Source organism: Gasterosteus aculeatus, chromosome 3, assembly GCF_964276395.1.
Source record: "Gasterosteus aculeatus chromosome 3, fGasAcu3.hap1.1, whole genome shotgun sequence".
Lineage (NCBI taxonomy): Eukaryota > Metazoa > Chordata > Actinopteri > Perciformes > Gasterosteidae > Gasterosteus > Gasterosteus aculeatus.
Genome location: NC_135690.1, coordinates 9,207,237 through 9,233,242, shown reverse-complemented (window position 1 = coordinate 9,233,242; position 26,006 = coordinate 9,207,237). Strand labels below are relative to the sequence as shown.

Genomic DNA, 26,006 nt, shown 5'->3' with positions numbered 1-26,006 from the left:
TTCTTCTGAAGCCCGCGGTGCAGGTGTGTTTGTTCGGGAGAAGAACATAGTGATAGGCAGCTGTTGTCGCTCTTTTTTCTTCTTTGCAAAAAGATCCTTGTACACCGACATGCCACCATCGATTACGTTGGAGAACTGTAATGAACGGCTCGGGAGTGAGTTTTTAGCGAATCAGAATGCAGAGCACAATGCACCAAAAAAAAAAAAATGCAATATGAAAATCCGCGAAATAGCGAATCCGCGATAAGTGAACCGCGAAGTGGCGAGGGATCACTGTACTCACGTTAATCCAAAATGTGTGGAACAAAGTTTTACAAACACTTTCATTTTTAAATCATCAGCTCTCATTTTAGTCTTTGTCCTTTTTTTCTGGCTCATTTCTTGGACCAGAGTTGGCTGAAACTAGCAGCGGCCCACAGTTAGCTAATAGTTGTCTCTCTTCTCTCGACAGGAGACGCAGCCGCTCCGTCGCTCTGAGGACGTTCGTTGCATGAAACCAGGTCGCTGATAGATCCATTCATCAACTCCTCCTCCTCCATCTCCCGCAGAACTCTCCAGTCAGGAACTCTCACTTCAGCTCCACCGCATTTATGAGGTAACGTCGAGCTCTACGCTGCGCGGCGCCCACCTGCACCAACACCTGCCCGCCCCCCCTTCCGCCCCCCCTCCCTTCCGTCGACCCTTCCATCGCAGCCATGGGGCAGAAGATCTCCGGCGGCATCAAGTCGGTGGACGACCGCGGGGAAAGCGGCGGCTCGCCGTCCTACCGGCCTCTGGCTCAACGCCGGCAGCACCCGGAACTGAGGGGCCCTGATTTCGTCAAACCCCCCCGGTTGGACCTGCTGCTGGACATGCCGTGTGCCGGACCGGAGGCCCAGCTGCGCCACGCGTGGAACCCCGACGACCGGTCGCTCAACATCTTCATAAAAGACGACGACAAGCTGACGTTTCACCGCCACCCGGTTGCCCAGAGCACAGACTGCATCCGGGGGCGGGTCGGATACACCAGGGGCCTCCACGTGTGGAGGATCCACTGGCCCTCCAGGCAGCGCGGCACGCACGCCGTCGTCGGGGTGGCCACCTCGCAGGCCGCTTTGCATTCTGTGGGCTACACGGCGCTGGTGGGGTCGGACTGTGAATCCTGGGGCTGGGATCTGGGACGCTACCGGCTCTACCACAACAGTAAGAACCGGGCCCACAGTTCGCTGCCGTCCTACCCGTGTTTCCTGGAGCCGCAGGAGTCGCTGGTCCTGCCGGACTCCCTGCTAGTGGTTCTGGACATGGACGAGGGGACGCTGAGCTTCATGGTGAACGAGCGGTATCTAGGAGTGGCTTTTAGAGGACTGAAGGGCAAGAAGCTGCATCCGGTGGTCAGCGCCGTGTGGGGGCACTGTGAGGTCGCCATGGAATACGTCAACGGCTTGGATCGTAAGTACCGCGCGCGCACTAGCCGCACATTATGAGCGCGGCTGTTTGGTCTCGATGCCTTTGACTCCTTTCAAGTTGAACATTAATGCTGTAAAAAACATATGAGTGATGTTTGTTTTCCACCGGTCATTATGGTTTTGGTGATGGACATTTGGCTCACCTCTGTTTTTGAGTTAATTATAATCCTTGTTAGTGGTACAGGGAGGTTTTGGTCATGCTCTCTTGTCACTGTTAACTCTTCTCTTCCAATTTTACAAAAGCGCTATTTTTGCTTTGTACGTGAGATTGCGTTCCCAAATGATCCTCTCATATGTAGACTTACACATGGTGCCTCCTGGAATCAACACCTCTTTAACCATCCTTGTTTTGGCCGTCTTTTTGGGCCGCTGGAAGGGGTCGTTCCACATTAAATTATTGCTGATTGCAGCAGCGTTGCATCCAGCTGCATCGAGAGGTTGTTGCGTCTGTGCAAAGCAGCTGTGTTTCTGCGCAATGATTACTGAGTTCATAAAGAGCAGTTTGGATGTTGGCTGGAGGTATTTGAAAAGGAATGTCTGGTTCCCAGAAGACGTCCTGCGTCCTGTTTGTCTCCCACCGTGTCTATCTGTGTGTGTTGTGGGAGAAGAGACGGGCTTTCCTCCAGTCTAAGTCTAAACACGGACTCTTTGAACAGCTTGTTTGGAAAGCTCTTAGAAACAGATCATGAACACCGAGGACACACAGACACACACACCTGCCAGAAAAGGGAAAGTGTGTTTTGTGAAAACACGCTCGCGATCATACTGTGGCCGCCTCCCTTCCCGCGTTGCCGAGGCCCATGGGTCTAATTTGATGTCACAACAGTGCGTTTTCGTCCGTCACCTGGCAGAGAGCGAAGAAGGAAACACATCTGGTTCTGAGGTTTTTTGCATTTGAAAAACTCACCACAGTATCAAGAGACTCTTTCCCTCCGATCTTAAAAAAGGGTCCCAGGATTCATCTTAGCTTTAAACAACATATCAATATGAATTGGAATGAAGTACAAAAGAGTTGGCTGAAATTCACATTTATATACTGTATGTATGCATGTATGTGTGTGTGTGTGTGCGTGTATTGTGACTTTTTGGTAATCTCCGACACTCAAGTACATACTTAAGGCTGTTGAAAGCAAGCTCCTCACCTCAGCCACTTCCCATTTATAGACCCATCTGCTGGATTTCACGGCGAGTCCGTGTGATGGACCATCTAGTGGAATATTGAGTGTGTTCAAAGTCCTCACAAGTACACACGCGTATACCTCATGCCGTGAAATGAGGTTTGACTGTTGAAAATGTGCACGGCTTAGTGGATGAAAGGGAGCGAAGGTTGAGAGACTTTGATTGAATCCTGATCGGTGCCTTAAGGAATAGGAAATGAGGGAGTAGGTGGAGGAAACGAGGCAAGCGAGGATGTGTGTGTGCAGAAGAAACAGACGAACACTGAGAAGACATTTTAAAATATACATTTTATTATCAGAGAAAAGGTCACGTTTCACCAGAAAGTGGGCAATTTATATCATGCAAGGCTTATTGGCCAAATATTTATTTGTCGTAGGTTAGAGAAGCAGTGAATATTCACAGGGCGATGTGAACAGCACCATGCCAGGGTTCTGAAAGAGTCTAAGAAAAGCCCATTTAACATTTTTAAATTCCCAAACAACATTGATGGTCACCCTGCAACAAGGGGAAGTGGCTAATTATAATGCAGAATAAAGTAATCTCACGTTATTTTCCACATTGGAGAAGTTAGTCTTCAAGGCTTTCTGCCAGAAACTCAATCTATGGTGTCTGCATGAACTTAAGCAGTTTTTAAGACTAATAGGGTTCTGAAATAACAATAAGTTGAACTACTGTGGCAACACTTTGCTAAAAAGCCAATCTAGTAGGCTAGCTCACAGAATCTCCCCTGGCTTCTGTCTTGGTATTGAACATTGTTACAATAGCTCCCTCTGTTTTGGATTCTCCAGCTACCGGTTCTCCTGAAAGGGGCGAACGGTCCAAGGGGTTTGCTGTTGCTAAACCGTGACAATTCACCAAGCAAACAATTGCTTTTGCTCAAATTGACTTCACTCCCATGGCCAAATTATCCCATTATCACAAAATTCTGTGATTTTGTCTGAATTTCTCGCAGTTTGACCTGTTTTCTTCTGATAGAAAGCAGTTTAAAGGGGCACCTCATTGTGTAAGGATTTCAAAACTCTTAAACTATATATATATATATATATATATACTGTATATATATATTATATATGTGTGTATATCATGCATACAGACAAGTAAAGGCTTACTTGAGAAACATGCCTCAAGTAGGGGAAATCCACTCAAATAACCAAAACTGAAACAACGCCATTGATTTCTCCTTCCCTTCACACACAACCACATCCACAGCTGAGAGGTCTTATTTAAGTACTGCCGAAGGCACTGCTCTGAATCTGAAAACAAAGACTGTGACGAGAATTAATATCACCAGATTGAAGTAAATGGCCGGAGTGGGAAAACAGGATATGATTGCAGTCTGTGTGGCGGTTTCATTCATCATCAGTCTTCGCCTTGTAAACCCCGCAGATGACTCAAAGAGTGAGAATGAAGTCATAATCACCGTCTGCCCCGTGAGCGTAGGAGAGTGCTTGAATGGCATCGCCGCAGTAGGTGGTGAGCGAGCAGACATTGTATCATATATCTGTTGTTGCAATGCATGAGTTTAAACTTATATGAGGGTAATGTATAAATCTGTGGTGAGTGTACACTCCTGGAAAATCTCGTCGGTACCTCGGTAATGACTTAATCTAACGGCCCTTCCCGAGCGAACGCCTGTCGGGTTGTTTTGGGGGGGAACAACATAGACGCGGCGTCTCTTCGCCACAAAACTGTTTGTTTTTCCCCCATCACCCCGGCTCAGGCACCGCTGCACCACCGGTGTTCATCATCACTTTGCTCCACCTCAGATTATTGCTCCCGTTCCTGCAGTAACGTGACACACACACACACACCGGTGAGACCTGTAACCAGCTTTTTATGATCATTTTGGTAAGCGCACACAAAGCAATCAGGCTCAGGGAAGTATGCACACTAATGCAAATAAATGCTGAGTGAGGCTCAAACTGCATCATCCTGTGAATGTGATTTGAATTATTTAAGCGCTCTGACTGAAGAATTTCTCCTCTTCTATCGAGAGCTGAACAGACCCATGTTTGCCAGATAGTGTATATTTCACTTGATTGTCGATTAATCACATACAAATGTGTAACTCATTTATTTTGGTACCTTAAAACTCACTTTCATCTGTTTCCATCGAAAGTATCTGTGCATATCTCTCTCTGATACAAACAGGCTCACACACACACACACACACACACACACACACACACACACACACACACATAAAGCTCTCTGTTCCCTCTTGTCCTTTGTCTATAATTATACCAATTATCAGTGCTTTGATTCACTACAATGGGAGCAGTCTTGGCTTTGGCCCTGATGTACGGCACTTTTTCTCTCTTTCTCCTCCTTCTCTTCTCTTTGTACTCAAGCATACACTCTAATGCAAAATTTGGCAGTTTATTCCTGCTTTCTGTATCAGTTAATACACACATTACCCAAAATAAACGTTCTTTCAGAAACTGTTAAAGGCCACTTTGGGGAAATGTGACTGTTATCAAGTGAAGGCCTTGTTAATCCAATTTTGGGGGATTGGTTTTCATTTCATTTCAAAAATTACATTAATTCCTGGAAGTGAAGCTAATGTCAGTGCATTTTTATCCAGTGGCCAAAAATATGAGATTAAAGATGTTTTATCCGACAGATGTGATGTTATTTACCAGCTGGAACTGGTTTCTGCCTCTGGCCGTTTAGCTGACCAGATGATGTGACAAATCATTACTGTCTCAGAGGCAGCAAAGGAAGAAATGAGAGGTGAGAGGAATGGAAGAAAATCCGACAACGAGAGTCAAAGTGATAATGAGGTAAAAACCAGGATGAGAACGTAAAAGTAAAAAGGACCCTACTGAAGTTTCTTTTACGAGAAGGATGGAGCCAGAACACAAAGGCAGTGTGAGGAAGGGTGTGAACAATGAGGACAAAAAACTAGAGAGCTAGCAGAGCTGTGCAGTCGTGTCAGATGCCGTAAATGAGGTGAAACTCTGCTGATCAGCTTCTGGAAAGAAACATGTCATATTTACAAGTGGGTTTTTAAAACTATGCTGTAGATTCCACATCTTTGCACCATTCCGTGTCTGTTTTAACTGCACCAAACCACCACAGCATAAAGCAGCAGGGCTTTCAAATCTACAGAAATGTGACATTTGCACCATGCAGACACAACTGCTACTGCTGGTTTTGCTGACAGGGATTAATTTATACTTCAGAGTTGAAATCACTATTGCATGTTTACTCAGGCGTCACATTGCAGCAGTTCTGTCTACGAGAAGTGACCCACTTTTTGAACTCGCCTGGCCTGGATTCCTTCTCCTCTGCTATTTAGTCTGCAGCAGATGAGCTTACACGCTCCATGTCAGACCTAAACATGCTGCTGCTGCATGCAGGCACCAATTCACCCAAACACTGAAAACACGGAGATCCGTCGATCAGCAGGATGATTCGTCAGCACGTTTAGATGAAGGCCTCAGCACCCCGTGGCTTTGGTCCCCTTCACTACAGAGAGGGTGTCTTTACAGTTGTGGTCATTTGTCTTCCCCCCCATAGATACAATCATACAGATACGTTCTGGTAACATGCTGTTACATCGCACCGTGTAATATGTGTAACATTTCAACATTGTTATTTCCTTAGCACACTTTGTTCTTCGTATAGACTCGTATGGATAAAGTTTGGTTAACTGATCGACCTTGTTGGCACAACAAAAATCTGAAGTTAATTGATTGATTTTCCTTCTTTCTGACAGAACTTCATCAGCTTCTTAAGAGGTTTCTTATATATATATATATATATATATATATATATATATATATATATATATATATATATATATATGTTGATACTTTCATCACAGCGTTTGTTCTAGAAAGGAATTTCTGTGTTTCAGTGTCGCAAATCACAAGAGATTATTATCTCAGTTTCTCCTTGTGACATGTGGAGATATTTCGGGGGTTGTCTGTTGCCGTTTTTTGATGCTCGTCTCTCTGCCGACACAACGAAGGTTACATTTGAATTTGTGCTGCTCAAATAAAACTTTTTCCAGAAATAACTTACTGTATTAGTATATAAAAATAGTGCTTTAAATATGCTTAGAAATATAAGTTTGGGATATTCAATCACCTTCACTGTATTGGCAAATTGTAACTACGGTTCGGTTTACCTCGGCTCTGCACTTCTGTTTCACTCTGCTCACTTTACAGGTGCATTCGTCCGCCTCCCGTTGTTAGCAAGCTGGCGCTCACACTAATTGTTGGCTGTTGATATATGCGTCAGTAGGTTAGTTCTTTATCTCAACTTAGTTGCTACATGCAACCATAATTGTCTTTGCTTTTCGTGCCTCCCTGATTTGTCTCCCCCCCCCCCCTGCGGCCCCCCGTCACATGTGCATACCAGCCTCTCTTCGGCTTCTTACTTTTGTCATTCTTGTTCTTTTCCCCCCGAAATGTTGGCTGCTGCGCATTTAGACGAGCCATAAGCAGCTCTCACACGCTTTGCACACAACACAAAAGTACACGCAGCGCGTTTTTTCCGACGTAATCCTAATTCGGGGGGTGACACAAGCTTTTTACTCCGTTCAGGCTGGATTGATGATTTTAAATGCAAACGCTCAAAGAGGTGAAAGATGACAGGTAAACACAGTACTTTTGCCCCGAAACTTAAATACATTTTGTCATGGCAGTCCGTAGCCACTAGACTTGTTTGTCATGTGTGTTGGTAAACAGTCCGCTTAACATTAACCCAGTGGCTTTGTTGCCTTAACCTTTATGTAAAAGGGACATTCATTTTGAACTCCACTGAGTTGAAACTAACACACCGTCCCTGACGGAGAGCTGAAGCTAAAGGCCACTCACCAAGTGTTGGAGATGAGTTGGGAGGAGGAATGTGTCTCCTCACGCCTTCTCGACATAGTCTAGCAGAATCTGTACGATCGGCGGTTCTGAAAACTGCAGCGCAAGATTACATGACACAGAAAAGGCTCAGATGTTTGTTTGAAAGTGCCTCATGTTTCCTTCTGCAGCCTCTGCTTTGAGATCTGAACAGCTCCAGTGGGAAACCGGGGTGTCAATTCAGCCTGCTAGTAATCAAATATTAAAGAGAAGAGATGAATGGAAGAACGGGGAGTTACTGCCAAAGAAATACAAGAACAGGATTGAGGAAACTAGCGACACGCAAGTGACAACAAAGAGAGGTGTGTATGAAACAGGAAGCCTACAAAGTGCAGAAAGAGATGTGTGTATGCTTTCTAGGGTAGTAGCTTCCAGGAAAGATGAGGCGTACTGACAGAAATAAGGTACGGGTGAAGAAAGAATGAACGTGATATGAAAAGGGGAAAAGGAAAAAATGGAGAGAATGTGGAAAACCTCTATATAGAAACAATGAGACAAAGCGGCGGGGAGATTTTCATAGATCAGTGTGGCAACTGACATTATGTTACTGGAAAAAGAAAGAAAGGAGAGAACTTTTGAGACTGCAGGGCAACTCTTTGAATGATTAATGAGGGTTTCAAGAGTTAAAGTTACACTGATGCGGTTATGATCCTGAACTTAATTCCTAGACTGTGATTAAAGTTCTTTGCAGGGTATAATTTTAACAGCAACCACTGCCCTGATCATTTTAATAAGACCAAACTTAAATTGCATTTCAAGCTGTTTCTAAAGATTCTCAATTCAACCTAGTGAGATTCAGCTAAACCAATGTGCTAACAAGACCTAAAGTTACTCCAAGTACCCATACATGTGCTTCATCTTCAATCATTTAGTGGCAAGACACCACAGTCTTATTTCTTTTTTTTTTGTTCTGCATTTCTTCTCTTGGATGGTTTAATCTTCTTCTCCTCATTGATTCCACACAAACACAAATGGGCTTTTATTGATCCATGCCAGCTTTTATGAGGCCCCCAAGGCCAGAGGCATACGTACCTGCTCTGGGTAATGAGCAGCCCTGATCCAGGTGCTTGGCATTAATCTTGTTAACAAATGTAATGAATAACATTTAGAGGAACTGTTTAACAGCACCGCTTTTGAAAGCCGAATGAACCGCTAGATAGGAAACCATTGCCATTATTATGATGGTGATGCACAGAGACAGTGTAGCCGTCTCTATAGCAACCCGACTGCCAACACCTTCACCTGAGAGTGGAGCCTGGAATGCTGAAGGCTTTGGTACAACTAACTGTTAATAGACCTAGAGTTGTGTGTTGTTCACCATGTTTGCTAGTGTGAATATACTATTTTTTACTTTAAACATTAATATATTCCTTTGCAACAGCAGAGCTCATTAGATGGACTTTGTGGGTTCTATATGTAGCGCGTGTGTTTGTTTCTCAGTGCAAACAGGCTTTCACTCTCCAATAACACCAAATCCCCAGTTTGCTTTCTGCCCGTCTGCTGCTGGTGGCAGGCGGGCCAGCTTACTTACCAACTGTCAAGTGAACCATTTTAAATTTAGGATTGTTGAATAAAGATGGAAATTCCACAAACACAACAATAAAGAAAATGAAATTAGTTCATTTTTAGTTGGCATTGCCACTCATTACATTATTTCCTTTTTAGCCTCTTTCTCCTGACGTGTTATAATTCTCATGAAGGTACTTGGGAGCAAAGCAGACTGAAAGCGAGGGATGCAGAATGAGACAGTACAGACAGAAGGATGAATAGTCAGCCGGTAAACAAGCGGGGGGAATTGTTTTAAGGATCCATGGGGAACGGATAAAGGAAAGGGGGTAAAAGGATGAGAATAAGCAGGAAATCCTTAATGCTGGTGCTCCCTGGGAGTCACATACCTTCAGGAGGCAACCAGCTAACATTTCCACACTGTACTAGCAGTAAGTGTGTTAAAAGCCCTATGATCAGTGCTATTAGTTCCGTTTAAAACAGAAATGTCTGTGCACTTTGAGAGACTTTGAGAGAAGACGAGAGACTGACTGAATTACTGCAGAAAGAAAACCTGGGATTTCACACCTGATTATTTCCCGATTCAGTTCCTTCTCTCTGTCGGGCCGATGCATTTATCCTCATCTGTTTGTGTCTTAGTGAGAATCTATCCTGGCATGCGTGTTAGTGGTACAAAATTGCATTTACAGTATTATTCTGTAGTAGGACTTTCAAGCTGTGTTTTAAGGGGATGGTCAAGCTGTGGGAAGTTCATTTGAATTACATTACATTACAGGTCATTTAGCAGACGCTTTTATCCAAAGCGACTTACATTATACTTTAAACCCATGGCTTTTTTCACATTTTTGCCTGGGGAGCAATTAGGGGTTAGGTGTCTTGCTCAGGGACACTTCGACATGGAACATGGGGCAGCCTGGAATCGAACCACCAACCTTGTGCTTCCCAGCACACCTTCTCTTACCCCTGCGCCACGACGACTGTCATTACCTTCCAAAAATAAACCTAAACAGCAATCGAAACGCTTTGATGCTCCGCAGTTCCATCCACCAGCGGTTTAACGAAATCCTTGCGAGCAAGGAAAGCTGAGAAATCAGTTTTTAAAAGCTCTGCAGTGACTCTTTTTTCCTAAACATATAAATCCCACGTTTAACGCTGCCACAGACTCAGAAACAATTAGGAGCCACTCCTTTGGATGTTAGAAGGATCCGACTGCTTGATATGCATTAAAAAAAAAACATGGTGGTAATGTTTATCACTTGTGTTTGCGCCCACTGTTATCAATTCCACTTCTAACACACACACACACACACACACACACACACACACACACACACACACACACACACACACACACACACACACACACACACACACACACACACACACAGGTCCAGTATTATTTATGGGGCAATCCAATCACTCTCTGTCCCTGTAATGACTGAGGGCAGTAATGAATGAGAGCAAGATAATTATCCCCAATCCTTGTTTCCTTCACTCCTTGATCAGGGAGCTGTGGGATCAGCCTCCAATCAACACTTCAATTTGACCTACTGGCATTACCAATTTACTGACAAACAGAATTCGTTTGTGTGCTCTTGTGTATTAACCTCTATTCAAAAGTCTCTCGCACCTCTCTCTTTTTCTCCTGTGGTCTTCTGCCATGACGGTAACTTTCATACGTCATTCACTTCACTTGTTCTGGGGGCCTCGTGTGCAAACATTTGCAGACGTAGCGTTATCAGCGCCATCGCCAACGCGCAGAAAGCACACGCTGTGATACTTTACGTCGTATTTACGAAACCTGCAGCTCATCAGGTAATCAGCGCCTTTCTCCGCTTACTATACTGCACATTGGGAGCATTTAAACATGTACTTGAATGGACCTCCTTCTCTCGTTCTATCATGGATCAGCCAAAGTCAAAACCGCAAAAACAATGTGTTATTTGGGGCATCAATGGTGGGGAATATATGCATTGACCTGCAGAGCGTGAAGTAGTTGTGCTGCGATACGGCTGATGATCCTGATGCTGATAATTCTAATGTAGCGAGGAGTTTAACAACTGCTGGAATGGAATGTGAACGCTGAGTCGGAGATGCTGATGCATAGTAGAGGACACCCGCGGCTTTCTTCACTATCATCATGACAATCGTGCCAAGGCATTCACAAGAGTGTCAAAGAGAAAGTGTGAGTTTCCCATAAAGAGTCGGGAGGGGAAGCGTAAAGTGCACCTAATTATGTATTGCCCCCGGGTCACAGCCATGCAGTATGACAGTTACTGGAAGAAATCAAAGATGACATTGAATCTCCGACTCAGTGTTCACATTCCATTCCAGCAGTTGCTAAACTCTCCGCTACATTATGCTTCATTACAATGTCTGGCATGAGGATCGTCTCAAACAGTCATCAGCAGTGGGAGTATCGCAGTCTGCACTCCGCTCACGCTACCTGTGGCCCCTGAGAGCTTGCACTCAAACAACACGTTCGTTCCCTTTGAGGCGACGATTGGCCGGCTGAGTTCTCTTGCGACACATAAAGGGGAACTAAAACTCGCTCTGAATTGTATCCATCTGTTCGTGCCGTTTTCCTAACAGCACTTATTTAATGTTTCCTGTTTGCACATCTTGCGAGTGATGTCACAACTTGAGCAGGTTTCATCTCAGCGCTCAGGAATCCGGGCTTGTGCAACAGAGCAGAGGAATGATGAAATGGGGTTTTGTTTACGTTCTTAAGATATATATATATATATATATATATAAGCATTATTGGTCTTTTGCTAGTAAAACCACAATTTCCCACCTTCACACACGGGTAGTCCTCTGCTTTGTGCCTGAGTAGATTTCCTGGAGCCGTTTAATATTGAGTGCCTCTCTCAAGGGCATCTCAACACAACTGTTCCCGCTCTCCACAATAAGTGGCATCGCACGTTCACTTTTCCATTTTTTCATTCAGCGCGTTCACAAGAGCCGCGGTTACTCAGCATAAACATGTTTTGCAGGCTAACAGAAAACGCATTTACATGCAATGCAACCCGGTGTAAATCCATGCGTACATGCAGCAGCAGTTCAGTAATCAGATGTGGCAACACGCATTAACAGCTGTGGTGATGCTCTGCTCTCATCCTGCTGTTCGAACAACAAGTTTTTACCTGACGTATGGATTTTTAAAAAGCTGATTTCACACCTCGTTCTGTGAATACAAGGTCAAGAAACTGGGCTCAGGACGTTCGGTTTCTACTTGGAAATATGGTTACTTAAGTGCATGTAAACACGGAGCTTGTAAACATACTTTTGTACTGTACCAGTGAAGGATCCCTTTTTGTATTTTCAGTTCTTTCACAATGTGAGAACGAGTAATCTCCATGACCTGCAGCGCTAAATTCAATGTGTGAATTGAAGTGCTGAGTGTTGACTAGCAGAGGGCATACGTTTTTCTCCTCGACTGTCGCTGGTCATTGTGATCACATGTTATTGAGACCAAAACTTGTTTGATTGCTGTTTGTATTTTACCTCCAATGCTCTTGATTGTGACAAGATGTCAATCTTCTTTAATCTGGTGTGTCTGTAAAATTGATAACGGTTATTCTGAGAATTCATTGTCGGTTGTGCCACAATATAAAATATTGTGGACGTTGCCTTGCTGTGAAACGATATAGAGAGAGAAAATGTAGCTCCATTGTAGGTTGTTTTGATTACAGTTTACTTCAGAAGCCGAAAGTTGGGGAGATTCTGCGTATAAATTTCAAGCAAAAATAAAGTAAACACATTAACTAGCCAAAATGAGAATAAGGAGTAATTGAGACATTTTTTGGGGTATCATTTGCTGATTCATCTTTGTGCTCACTGAATCATCTTCTGCAGCCGCCACTGTTCATCGATGAACAGTGTCTGATTTTACAACACAAAGAAACCCTCCATTCTGCGGTTTAAGCTGAGCGATAAATGATTATTTCATACGTCTTTATGTCTATATTTCATATTTATCATGCAAACTTTTGTATTCCAATAACAGAGGATACTGTGACTGTGATCCCATGATTACCTGCTCGGAAACAGCCTTACCACTTCGCAGCAGCAAAATAACAAATGGGAATTTAATTTCTTTAATGAAAGAGCTTATGGGAAACTGTTGATATTGAACATACATGCAGCAACTTTAGGATGGATCGGTGTTGCTAGGTTACACGGAGCGAGAAAAGTGGATTACGCTTTAGTGGATTCATATTGTGCTTTCAAAGGCAGAGACGTGCTGATGTGCATCTCGTTGCTGCTCCCGGGAGAGAACACTTCTTGCACCCTACTCTAAAAGTTCAGATATCTCCGCCGTAGGCTAATGTAGCGACAGCAGTATCCGTGACGGATGCTTCCCCCAAACAGCTGTTGTATTGACAGATAGAAAGAAAAGCGCTGCGGGATCCAAGAGACAAAGTTGTTTTCACCACTTTGTTGTGATTTTCTTTTGTTATTCTAAGCTCTTTGGCGGGAAACGCCGTTACAAAGTAAGATGTTTGTTCCATCTGTGCGGTAAAAAGGGGTTTTACCTTCTCAGGTTAAACCTGTTTCCCTTATTTTACAGATTTGTGATATTATGTTGATTATGCTGATTTCTGATTTACGTGTCATGTGACTGGTCCGTATAAGCCCAGGTGACTGCTTTGGATGTCTGGTAACACAAAGTCTATGTTCAGTGCGCCATAAGCCTACACAGGTGTTTCATGACAGCAACAAATCTTACCTGACCACAATACAACCGGGCGGCTTAGAAGTTCAGATTCCTGCTGCTGGTTCTGGAGCCACAGAACGCTTTATAACTTACTTTACATTTAAACTACTATTCCCTAAGAACTAAATACACTTTAGATTTCTAACAGTCACCATTGATACTTAAAAACTAGGACGGTTTAACATATGTGATGTGATGTGTGATCCAGTTCCCGAGCAAAGAATACATCTTTCAATAGAATCTTGGCATCAAACTCACACATATGCCCTGCAGAGATGTGCAGGCTTTGATTCCGTCCGAACACAATTAATGAATAAATTCACTGACGGCTTTAACAGTGTAACCACGAGCAACTGCCTGCTGAAAGCATCTGGTGTGGTGCTTGGTTGCAGTGAAAACCCGTAAACATACTGTATCTTTCAGTAGCTCGTAAGCGCTGGCGCACAGAAGACGTCTCAAGCCAAATTAGTGTCACAGCGGCTTTCCTAATTAAAGAAAACTGTTGTCTGCACGCTTTCTTCCCTCCGTTGTATTGCTGTATCTCCAAAATGAATACATTCTAAAAATGTATTTATTGCTGCAGATATCGCACAGACAACAAGCTTTGGGCTTTTGGGCAGACTGGTTTATAACTACTGCACAGTACGAATGAGGTCAACAATTTTGACTTAGAGGGACGTGAGATATTTGTCTGATTTTGTGTATTTTGGGCTTTCTTTTCACCCTGCCCCAATGTCTGAGTCTGACCTCGCTGCTTACAACGCGGCTGACCTTGCTCGGGATCATGCCTGAGAGCCTCAGATGAGGATTAACTGTCTGTGTCAGTCGGGGAGAGACAGCGATCCCTGAAGCCAATTGACTATTTGTTCAGATTTAATGAAATGGATAAAAAACCACACGTCCCTCAGTGCTGCCATAAAAGCCTGCATGCAGACAGTGACAGCCTAATTCTAGCAAATTAAAAAGGTAGAGAAGAATGACAACCTCAACCTTTTCTTAAATAATTATACCGTCCAACATTAAAAAATGCTTTTTTGTACATCTGCCTTTCGGAAAATACCTTTGAATAACACTAGTTTACCAGAAGGTTGCATATTCCTACGTTTCATTAGCATTTCCTAGTTTTTGGGAATGTGTACTGGCTGTACGGGATCACAACGTCTCACGTTCCACTTCCACAATTTCACATCACGCACAAAAAAAACTCACTATTATTGTATTATTTATCCTGTATATATCCTTTTGCCTGAATTCTTTTGGAAAAGTTTTTCCCTTTTAAAATCCGGTTGACTCCTCATTTTACTAAAAATACGTGATTATTGCGTCACTTGATTCCTTATTGTCATTAATGATTCAAGGTTGGTGTATAATTTATCATGGTGCTCAATATAAGTGTCAAACAGAGTGTGGGAAATAAATAATAAGTATACTTTTTCTCTACTTTAAAGGAATACTTCTGTGCGGCTGCACTAATGCCGTCTATTGTGGCCGCAGTCGCTTTAGGACATCGTCTGATTGAACTCGAGGCCGAGCTTTGACCCCGCTCAGGACAGGGAGCCATCGTTTGTTTTCTCTTCGGTGCTCTCCTCGGCTGTCAGAATCTTAAATCCCACCGGTCTTCCTCACTACTTAGTTCCTCTTCATCTCCCTCTCTTTCCTCGGGCTGTCTTCCTGCTCCTTCTTCTGCCTCCAACCTCTGCTCCTGCCGTGGCTTCATGTCTATCTTCGTCTCTGTGGTCTTTTTTGTTTCCTCCTCACACTTCGCCCACATCTGTCTCTGCCTCCAGTCAAGCTCTCAGCTTCTGCTCCCTCAGGCTGAATTCCCCTTCCAGCTTCCGGTGCACTTGAAGGGAAAAGGGCCCCCCCGCGGTGCTCCCGCAACACGTCCTCCACTGTTTTTTTCTCTCTCACCCGCCGCCGCTTTAGCTCGTTTCTTCCGTGTGCCTCTCCTCCTCTGCCTTCCTGGGCCCTTGATACTCTTTTCTCTTGAAAGTCCTTTTCCTGTTTGGTACCACCTCTGTTCACCGCCCGCTTCCTTCCCCCGGCTGCCTCGTTCTCGAACGTGTGGTATTGATGGCGACACATCTCCTTGGGCACGTGCAAGGCGGGGCCCTCCCGGGTTTTTAATTTGCTCCTCCACGCCGCGCCTCTCGTGCCCTCAGCCGGCGTCCGGCGCCGTTGTGTGTCTCCAGACTGAGGAGGTGAAAATTGCCTTTCCTTCTCCTCCTCTCGGTGGAACCCAGCCGGGGATCACCATTGCAACGACGTGAGATCCTCCAGGTCCGCAGGTAGAAAAGGCTCCCAGCGGTCACGCGTTCTCCTCTCGCCTTGCACGTCCACCACGAGACTCGCAGAGGGGACGATCCCTCCTCTTCCTCTGGTTCTGAAGGCCTGCGGCCCAGCAGGGTGTTCCTGCATCACATTGTACAGGAATAACCAGCTAAATATCGAGCTCCTGAGGCTGCGGGGAAGAGACAGAGGGAGCTTGTTTGACAGCTTGACAGTTTGAACTTTTATTCAAAAGATTTGTGAACATGGCCTTTAGTGTATATGCTTGTTAAACCGTGGATTCATCAATTGCCCGAAGTCATAAAAGGCAGATGAAAGAAAGGGAGTTAATCCATTCATCTTATTTTTCCTAATCTGAAAGGTACTGATGATTTTTTAATTCCTTTTCTCGGCTAAATTTACACACCGAAATATTCACTGCAGGTTTGATTGCCTTTTATTTAGCGAGAAAACACATTCCTGCTGTTGTATTATATGCTCTTTGATCTGGAGGTTGAATTCTGGACGTCTAACATGTGCTTGGCAGAAAATAATACTACTTCTCTACTACTTGACGCATTACAGCACAACAAAGTCGTCTACTTGGGTTTCCGTCAAGGACATCTGAAAGGTTTCCGGCACGTGTTGAGTAAATACGAGGAGCCTCATAAAGTGTAGCGTTAAATATCAGGATTGTTTGATGTAATATTTGTGTAATCAACACTAATATCGGTCCACAGAGGCTACACGTTTACCTCCACCATCACTGATTAAATGTCTCAAGGCTCCTGCACTGAGGATCTGAGTGAATTGTGTCATGTTTGGCCCGTCTGCCTCCTTAATCTGAGTTTGTGGACCTCACAGATTAGAGTTTACTGGGATTGTTTGTTTCCCCACTTTGTATCATTGGTGCCATCTTTTCTTTTCTGCAGTCGTCGTCCTTAAATTGTTGGTTCCGGTGTTTCTGAAGCTGGACCAGCAGGGATAAAAATAAAAAAAACCCTGACCTTTTGTAGAGTGTGGTTCTGAATTTCTGCACTGTGACTTGAGTCTAGTAAATGTATGAAATGCAGTGATTTACCACTTGGTTTCCACCCACCTCGTCGCCTATTGTGATTTCAGTGACCGCAGGTAGGAACTCGTTGCATTCAGCTGCAGTTTGTACTCGTAAGCGGAGGTGAGAATTACCGGTAATGACACATAATGTGCAGTTGTATTCTACTTTAAGGAAAGGTATTTTTACCTCTTTCCTGTAGATCATCTGATATCTAATTTAAAAGTGGCAGGTTGGTTTATTACACTCCGCTGAGATGCAACCTTCCCCTCTCCTCCTCCCGCCTCTTTCTTCTCTCTCTGTTTACTTTCTCTGATCTTCAGTGTGTGTGTGTGTGTGTGTGTGTGTGTGTGTGTGTGTGTGTGAGCTTCATACGGACAAACGCACGCTAACCTGACGGGTAAAAGCCGGAGGAGCACCAGGCAGGTTTTTATCTCAGTCAGGTTGGGGGTGAGAGGTCGCACGTGTAACAGCTCATGCTTGTATTTCACCAGCTTCTCTCACACTTAATCCACCGGCGTTTCCCCAAGTCTCTCCTCTTATACACCGTTTAACCTTTCTGTCTTCACACTGTGTGCTTTTCTGCTTTAAACTTCTTAAATCTTAACGTCACCTGATTTGTCTCTACCTCTATCTTTGTTCTTTTATCTGACACACACACACACACACACAAAAAGTGCAGAATACGTTTTGTGTTCCTTATCCGCCACATATCGGTGCTTCCATCACATCTGGACACGTTGGTCTAATTAATGATTTATTCCCATGTTCTTGAATCTATTCACCTGCTGTAAATTAATCTTTTTATCTTCGACACCATCCAGGAGAAGGATATTTTTTGCTTATACTAATTATATTTCCAATAATTTCCAGTCCCGAATGCGTAAAAGGGAAAACTAATCAAAGGAAATTCGTTTCTATCTTATTTTTACAGACATTCTTATTATTATTATAGCCATTTTAATCACTCTCATCCGACTGCGATACCCATCATGGTGACACAATGGGGCGCTCTCGGTTAGAATGAGTACAAACATGCTAGATTCATTTCCTTTATTATCATTGTACAACATTGTACGGTTGTGCAGCAGACACCGTTATTTGGAATCAATTTTATGGCCACTTAGCAAATGCAAGTCCAGTAATGAGTGGCAGCGATATCTGACTCAGGTTGCTGACAAACGGACTAATGGGGGAACCAAAAGATGCGCGTCGGAACAAAATGAATAACTGCGCTCCACTTTAAATTGCTACTTATAGCTGAGAGGAACTGCAATGTTCAGGTGTGTTTGTGCCTTGAAAATAACACACCGTTCAAATGTGTCATATTCTACACTGTTCATATTATATATTGATTAGAACAGCTTTAAGAAATTGTGTTCCCTTGTCATTTTATTATATAATAGTTTGCTCTTGGACTGTTGCGCGTGTCGGTATTTTTAATTCCCTCTTAACAGAATGCTACAGTGGATCGGCATCAGCAGTTTCTCTGCAGATTACACACACGGGGGGCGGAATGACGTTTAACCATGTTTGAAAAACCGCACGTAAGCATGAACATTAATTGAAAGTGTGCTTAGTAAATCACGCAGACACAACTCCGCGAGTATCGGCATTTTTATGAATACGCGCCGCCTCCCTGCAGTTTGTAACCGTCAAGGATATCCGAGGGTCAGACGGGCCGGCTGGGCTCCGTTTCTACTTATCACCCTCCCTCCTCTTCGTCTCCATCCTCCTCTTTCATCTCATGACCTCTTTCCTTCTTTCTCTGCTCCATCTGCCTCGCTCTCCTCTCCTCCGGCTCCCCTCACGCTTCCCCCTCTCTTTCACATCTTTCCTCCTCCTGTTTCTCTTATCACGCTGCCTCTGGTCCCAGAGGGAGACGGTGAGCGGTGGGCCCACAGCAATGCAGGGTGCTATAGAGGGAGAACGGGGCTCTATAAAGAAGCCCTGGCACGGCTCGCATCACCACCAGCCAGCGCGGCCCACAGTGCCCACCTGCCTGTGCGTCGCCACCGTGGCCGCTGAGAAATGACTCACACCGCAGGATCGTCGCACACCGCTCAAGCACGGACGTTAGCGTCAAGATCGATTATTTGCTCAGCAAGGATGTCAGGGGAAAAAAAGGGGGTTTTGAGAGCCTCCTCTCCTACGGCTGAGTGAGAGAGACTATGTTTGTAGCCATTAGTCCTCCCACCCTGCAGCCGCATCCTTTTTTAGTACAAAAAGATTCTAACAAATCCCCCACGGATTGGAGAAGCACTGCTTCATTAGTTCTGCACAACACGCCACTTTGGTGTGTGTTTAAGTGTGATTGTGCAAAAAAAAACTGAGGGCGTGACACAATGTGCTGCGTAAGAGGATACAGAACACCACCGGAGGTACATTAGTTATGGATGAAGCAAACTTCCCTCAGTAGCAGAGAAGGACGTGTGTTTGAAAAGGAGGACACGGCGCACAAAGAGCAAAGCTACACCTGCTGCTACGCTAATCCTTTCATTTGTTCTGCTTTTTTTTAACGTAATCCAGTGATTATGTTCAGTTTCTCTCAATGTTCAGGATTGACTGGGAAAAAAAAGCTGAATTCCAGGTATTTGCTAATGAAGTGGCAATTTGCTAACTTCTGTCTTTCTTGTGATTTTGAGGATGCTAAAAGTAATTTATGTTTAAATGACTACTGCATTAAACAGGTCAGGATTTAGCCCAATAACAGAAAAACATGAAGTATCTTAGTTAGATCTTAGTTACTAGTTCTGACAGATAAAATACTGGTAATAGTGTTTATTGAGATAAACCAATATCCGTATGTTCTGCTTGATTTCGCTTAATTTCACGTTTGCCGTGCACATACAACCTTTGATTTCAGCGTGCCACTTGATCCTTCTGGATTTCAGTATTTGTCAGTTTGACTGTACATATGCATGTTGTTCTACATGTTTGCAAGATATGTTTGTGGTTTTTCATTGTGTGTGTGTGTGTGTGTGTGTGTGTGTGTGTGTGTGTGTGTGTTGTAGCACGGAGTAGCAAAGCATAGGTGGGTTTATAGGACGGTGGTAGAATAGGAAAGAAAAAGCAAGGATTGCATTAACATATACCACAATAGGTCACATTGATCAGCTGTTGTTTATGTACTGAGCACTGGGGTTGTTTATTAGTCCACATTTTACTACGGATGTTGTGTGCAAGCTTTATAATTACAGTTTAGTTCATTGCACATTATATTGACTTTAATTAAAGGATTAAAGGATTACATGCTTCCATAAATTCTTCACCCTCTCGGGTTTAGAAGCACTTCCAAAAAAAACAGATAATTGAGAAAAGTGCGTTGTCGTCGAGCGCAACGCACACCTGTTTTCTGTCTGCTGTTGACACTTTGAAGACGATAAAGCCTCCACCTGACAGCGAGCATCTCTAGTGTGCCCGAGCAGATCAAACTCTGACTCTTGGAGGGTGCGAAGCCAAGAAAAGATGAAACGATGAGTGTGAGAGAAGGGAAGGGAAGAAACGCACAAAAGAAGGCCACCAGAGGGCTGCATTCTCGGGAAGAAAAGACGAGCAAGGTGCATCGTTACAAATGAGATGGAGCTGTGGAGAAAGGGTGGAGGGGGGCCCCACGTTGGGGTTTCTTGGCGGGATGGGAATTCTTGGTCGTGAAACTGTTGAACTCGCTGATCATCCGTCAGCGGCCGGGCCTCCCCTCGGGCCTGCTTTCGACTCCCATAATGAAAGTGAGGCTGATGTTGCCATTTTCCAACCCTCTTTCTCACCATCAACATCTGCACAGACCATAAATCCTGCTCTAAACTGCTGCGCAGTGCATCTCATTACACGCGCCACGTCGCACCGCGCGCCCCGATTACTTCTTCTTACTATCGCAGCGGACCGGGGTCATAATTCAAGTCCAAAGGAAAAAAAGCCCCTTCAGGAAAGAAGTTCCTGACTAGCTGGGATCCCTTCACACTCAAAAAAGTCATTTGGCAAAGTTCCGCCACAATTATACAAATGAATTCATCAAAGCGGATTGTGGTGAAAAAAAGTTTCTAAACGCACTTTACATAATTCTTGCTCATCTCTTTTTAAAATGTATTTTCCTCGATAATGCGGCTGTCAGGTATTGAAACACGGAACAGAGGGGTGAGTTTCAAATGCAGCTTTATTGTTGCAGACGTCGAGAGGAAAGTAGGTTGTAAGACACGGGGTGAATGGAGAATCTTAGCTGAAAGGCGAGGAGTCCTGCTTGCTCTGTGACGGATGAAGACGCCGATGGAGGTGGTGAACAGCTGATGATGACGCATGGAGTTTCAGGAAGCTCAGGAGGGTATCTGGGAAGACACGGAAGTGAGCTCGAAGAGTCTGTAGTCATGGAATGACGAGATCAGACAACGGGTGAGTGATGCATGTTGGGTTATAAAGGAGTGCTGGTGATTAGGCTCAGGTGAAGGTGATTAGTAGTCAGGTGACCGGGTGATTGAATGAGAGGGAGGAGAATGGAATTGAGTGGGAGGCGATGTTGAACGGGATGAGGGTGGAATCCTGACAGTACCCCCTCCTCCCGAGGCGGCTCTTGACGCCTGCGAAGGATGTTGTCGGCGACGAGGTCTACCCCGACCTCTGGGTGCAGGACGATCCGGATGTTCCTCGTGAAACAGAGAGAGGAGCGTCGGATCTAGGACGTCATCACGAAGTACCCAGCATCGTTCCTCAGGTCCGTAATCCTCCCAGTCGATGAGGTACTCCAGTCGGGGACCTCGCCGCCGAGAGTCCAAGATGGTCCGGATCCCATAGATGGGTTCATCCTCCACAGGCACCGGAGGAGGAGGTACATCCACCGAGGGGTCATCTGAGGGACAAGGGGAGACCGGTTCAATGAAGGGTTTTAACAGCGAAACATGAAATGAGGGAGATATACGATACTGTCGGGGTAGCTTGAGTCTGTAGGTGACTTCGTTCAACTGCCTCTCGATGGGGAATGGTCCAATGAACCGAGGATTCAGCTTACGACAGGGCAGTCTGAGTCGAATATTTCTAGTAGAGAGCCAAACCTTCTGTCCTGGTTGATAAATAGGAGTTTTTAGTCTTCGACGGTCAGCTTGTGTTTTGTGCCTTCTGACTGCCTGTTGGAGTTGAACGTGAGCCGAGTCCCATACCCCCTCGCTCTGATGGAACCAGAAGTCGACAGCTGGAACCTCCGAGGGCTCACCCGACCAGGGGAAGAGAGGTGGCTGGTATCCTAGTATGCATTGAAATGGGGTGAGCCCGGTGGTGGACTGTCGCAGGGAATTTTGGGCATATTCCGCCCAGGGGAGGTATTGGTTCCAGCTGTCCTGGTACTGGTGGCAGTAGGTCCGCAGATATCGACCAATCTCTTGGATCTTGCGTTCAGTTTGGCCATTAGTCTGTGGATGGTATCCTGATGAAAGGCTGACAGTTACCCCGAGGAGCCGGAAGAAGGCACGCCAGACTCTGGAGATGAACTGGGGTCCCCTGTCCGAGACTATGTCTTCTGGAATTCCGAAGTTCCGGAAGACATTATGGAAGAGGGCTTCTGCGGTCACGAGTGCAGTAGGGAGGCCAGCTAGCGGGATTAACTTGCAGCCCTTTGAGAAACGATCCACCACTACTAGTACACACGTGAAACCATCAGAAGGAGGAAGGTCGGTCATGAAGTCGATTCCGATGTGGGACCATGGACGACGCGGAATCGGTAGAGGCAATAATTTTCCCTCAGGCAGTCTCCTCGGGGTATTGACGATGGCACAGACTGAACATCCTTTGACGAACCTTGCGACGTCCTCCGAGATGGTGGGCCACCAGTACCGTTGACGGAGGAGTGAGAGGGTCCGCTTGCTACCCGGATGTCCAGTGCCCGGAACAGAGTGGGCCGAGTCCAGAAGGGGGGGTCTCAGGTGTTCAGGGACGAATTTGCTCCCGTCTGGCCCTCCCGGCGGAGCAGGATGGAGAAGGTTTTCCTGATTGATCTGGTCGTCAAGGTCCCAGATGATCGGACTAATGAAGAGAGCTGGAGGGAGGATAGGAACCGGTTCGGCCTCGTCCGAGGAAGCATGATGGATTCGGGAGAGGGCATCTGCCCTGCAATTCTTACTTCCAGGGCGATATGATACCATGAAGTCGAAGCGGGTGAAGAAGAGAGCCCAGCGGGCTTGTCTTGGATTCAGTCTTTTAGTTTCACGAAGGTATTCAAGGTTTCTGTGGTCAGTAATTACCTCAAACTGGTGATTAGCCCCCTCCAGCCAGTGTCTCCATTCCTCAAGGGCTAGCTTGATGGCGAGTAGCTCACGGTTTCCAATATCATAATTCTGCTCCGCCGGGGCAAGTTTCCTGGAGAAGAAGGCGCATGGATGGAGTATGGGGGGTTCGCCCTGCCGCTGAGACAGAACTGCTCCTACACCAGTAGATGAAGCATCAACTTCCACGATGAACGGAAGTTCTGGGTTGGGATGAGCTAAAACAGGTGCAGAGGAGAAAGAGTCCTTTAGTTGTTGGAATGCTTCCATGGCTGCGGGTGTCAAGGACAGGGACTTGGGCCGGCCCTTCAGAGCAGATGTGAGGGGAGAGCTGAGGTGACTGTAGTTTTGGATGAAACGTCTGTAGAAATTTGCAAATCCTAGGAAGCGCTGGAGTTCTTTAATGGTGGCTGGCATGGGCCAGTCCTGAATGGCGTCTACCTTCCTCGGGTCCATTTGGATTCCCTCTTGGCTGATGATGTATCCCAGGAACTGGACGGTTGAAGTGTGGAACTCGCACTTCTCCAATTTGAGGTATAGTTGGTGTTCTCGTAGCTTTCGTAGTACTTGAAGGACATGATTATGATGCTCAGATCTGGAAGAAGAATAGATTAGTATGTCGTCGATGTACACAATGACAAACCGGTTGAGGAAGGGCCGGAGAACTTCGTTCATGTAGCTCTGGAAGACAGCAGGAGCGTTGGATAAGCCGAACGGCATTACCTGATACTCGTAGTGGCCTGAGGGGGTCACGAAGGCAGTCTTCCATTCATCGCCATGACGGATTCGTATCAGATTGTAGGCACTTCTCAAGTCTAGCTTGGAAAAGAGGCGGGCGCCACGTAGCTGTTCCAGAGCGGCAGGGACCAGAGGAAGGGGATAGCGGAATTTGATGGTTTGTGAATTCAGGTGACGATAGTCAATGCAGGGCCGCAAGCCCCCGTCCTTCTTAGCCACGAAGAAAAAGCTTGAGGCGGCCGGGGAGATGGATGGACGTATGAACTCTTGCTGTAATGCCTCTGCCACATACTCCTCCATGGCCCTTTGTTCCGGGATGGACAAAGGATATATTCGGCCCTTAGGAAGTGTAGCTCCGGGTAGCAGGTCAATTGCACAGTCCCCTGGCCGATGAGGTGGTAACTTGGTTGCCAGTGCTTTACTGAAGACGTCCTGGAACGTCCGGTACTCCACTGGAATTTCACATTGGACGTGGGTCTGGGAGCCGGTTTCAACTGCAGATAACACAGGAACCGCGGCCTCGGAGTCGTCTGGCGAGGAAGAGGAAGAAGAGATTTTCTTAACAGACTTCAAACAGGAGTGGTGACAGTCATTACCCCATCGGAGGATTTCGCCGGTTTTCCAGCAGAGTACGGGTTGATGTTGGATCAACCAGGGTCGTCCCAGGATGAGTTCAGCGGTAGACTCCTCCAGCACCATAAAGGAAATTTTCTCGGAATGCAGACATCCTAGTTGAAGAGTGATTACGGGGGAGCAGTAACGGATACGACCTCGGCCTAGCGGTTTGCCTTGGATTGTGTTAATAGAGAGATCGTGATCTAGTCGTTTTCTGCTGAGATTCATCTTCTGAAGGCAGGTGAAGGAGATGAAGTTCCCCGCGGAGCCTGAATCGATGAGGGCTTGCGCTGGAAAACACAGTTTATGGGTTAGGAGATGTACTCGTGTTTTCACTAGATGTTCTACTGGAGGGGCTACAGTAATTGAACTCACTGCTAGGCGCGGAGGTCGAACGGGGCAGTTGCTGAGCATATGCTGGTCAGAAGCACAGTATAGACATAGATGTTGTTGCATTCGTCGAAGGCGCTCAGAAGGGGAGAGATGAGAGGCGTCGACTTCCATAGGAATTGGAGCCGGAGGAGAGGCCGGGGAGGAGTCTGTTGCCGGCAGCGGGGAAGGTCTCATGTGTGTGGGCCGATCGCAAGCAGTGAGTAGTTGTGCAACTCGAATGGTTTTCTGGATGAGATTTTCGATGCCCATGACATCATCATACACCACAATCAGCTGACGAACCGTCGGGTTTAACCCCTGGCGGAATGCGGTGATTAACGCGGCCTCGTTCCATCCACTAGCTGCGGCGAGGGTGCGGAAGCGAAGAGCGTAGGCGTTCACGGAAGAATTCCCTTGTTGAAGTTGGAACAATTGATCGTGAACAGATAATGAAGCCACTGTTTGGCCAAACACCTCTTTAAAGTGACGGAGAAAATCAGGGAGAGATTTAATTACCGGAGAATCGGATTGCCACAAGGCTTGAGCCCATTGAAGAGCGGGGCCGGACAACAGTGATATGAGGAAGGCCACCCGAGCAGGATCGCCACTGAATTGATGTTCATTCATGGTGAAGTATAGAGATGTTTGTAAGAGAAACCCACTGCAATCCTCCGCCTCACCGGAGTAGGGCGCGGGCCGGGCCATGGGACTCGAAGAGGCAGAGAACAAAGCTGCGGGTGTACGCGGGAGGGACTCCGCTGCCAGAGGAGCTGAAGCCGGGGGAATTGGTAGCGGTGGATCCTCTCGTGCATCCGTAGAGCGTTGCATATTGCCGGTCTGATCTTCTGTCAGGTATTGAAACACGGAACAGAGGGGTGAGTTTCAAATGCAGCTTTATTGTTGCAGACGTCGAGAGGAAAGTAGGTTGTAAGACACGGGGTGAATGGAGAATCTTAGCTGAAAGGCGAGGAGTCCTGCTTGCTCTGTGACGGATGAAGACGC

At 45.8% G+C, this 26,006-nt stretch overlaps 1 protein-coding gene across 5 annotated transcripts in view; it reads left to right on the top strand.

The window, feature by feature from the left end:
• The window catches only part of LOC120815955 (SPRY domain-containing SOCS box protein 4), an 84,469-nt gene that overhangs the window by 22,703 nt on the left and 35,760 nt on the right, over window positions 1–26,006 (top strand). For all 5 annotated transcript variants that reach the window (XR_013467107.1, XM_078099048.1, XM_040171079.2 and 2 more), the window contains exon 2: window positions 452–1,428. Coding sequence is in view for 4 of the 5 variants with exons in the window: in XM_078099048.1 (XP_077955174.1) it covers window positions 696–1,428 (733 nt within the window). In the remaining variant the exon portion in view is untranslated. The remainder of the gene's footprint in view (window positions 1–451; window positions 1,429–26,006) is intronic.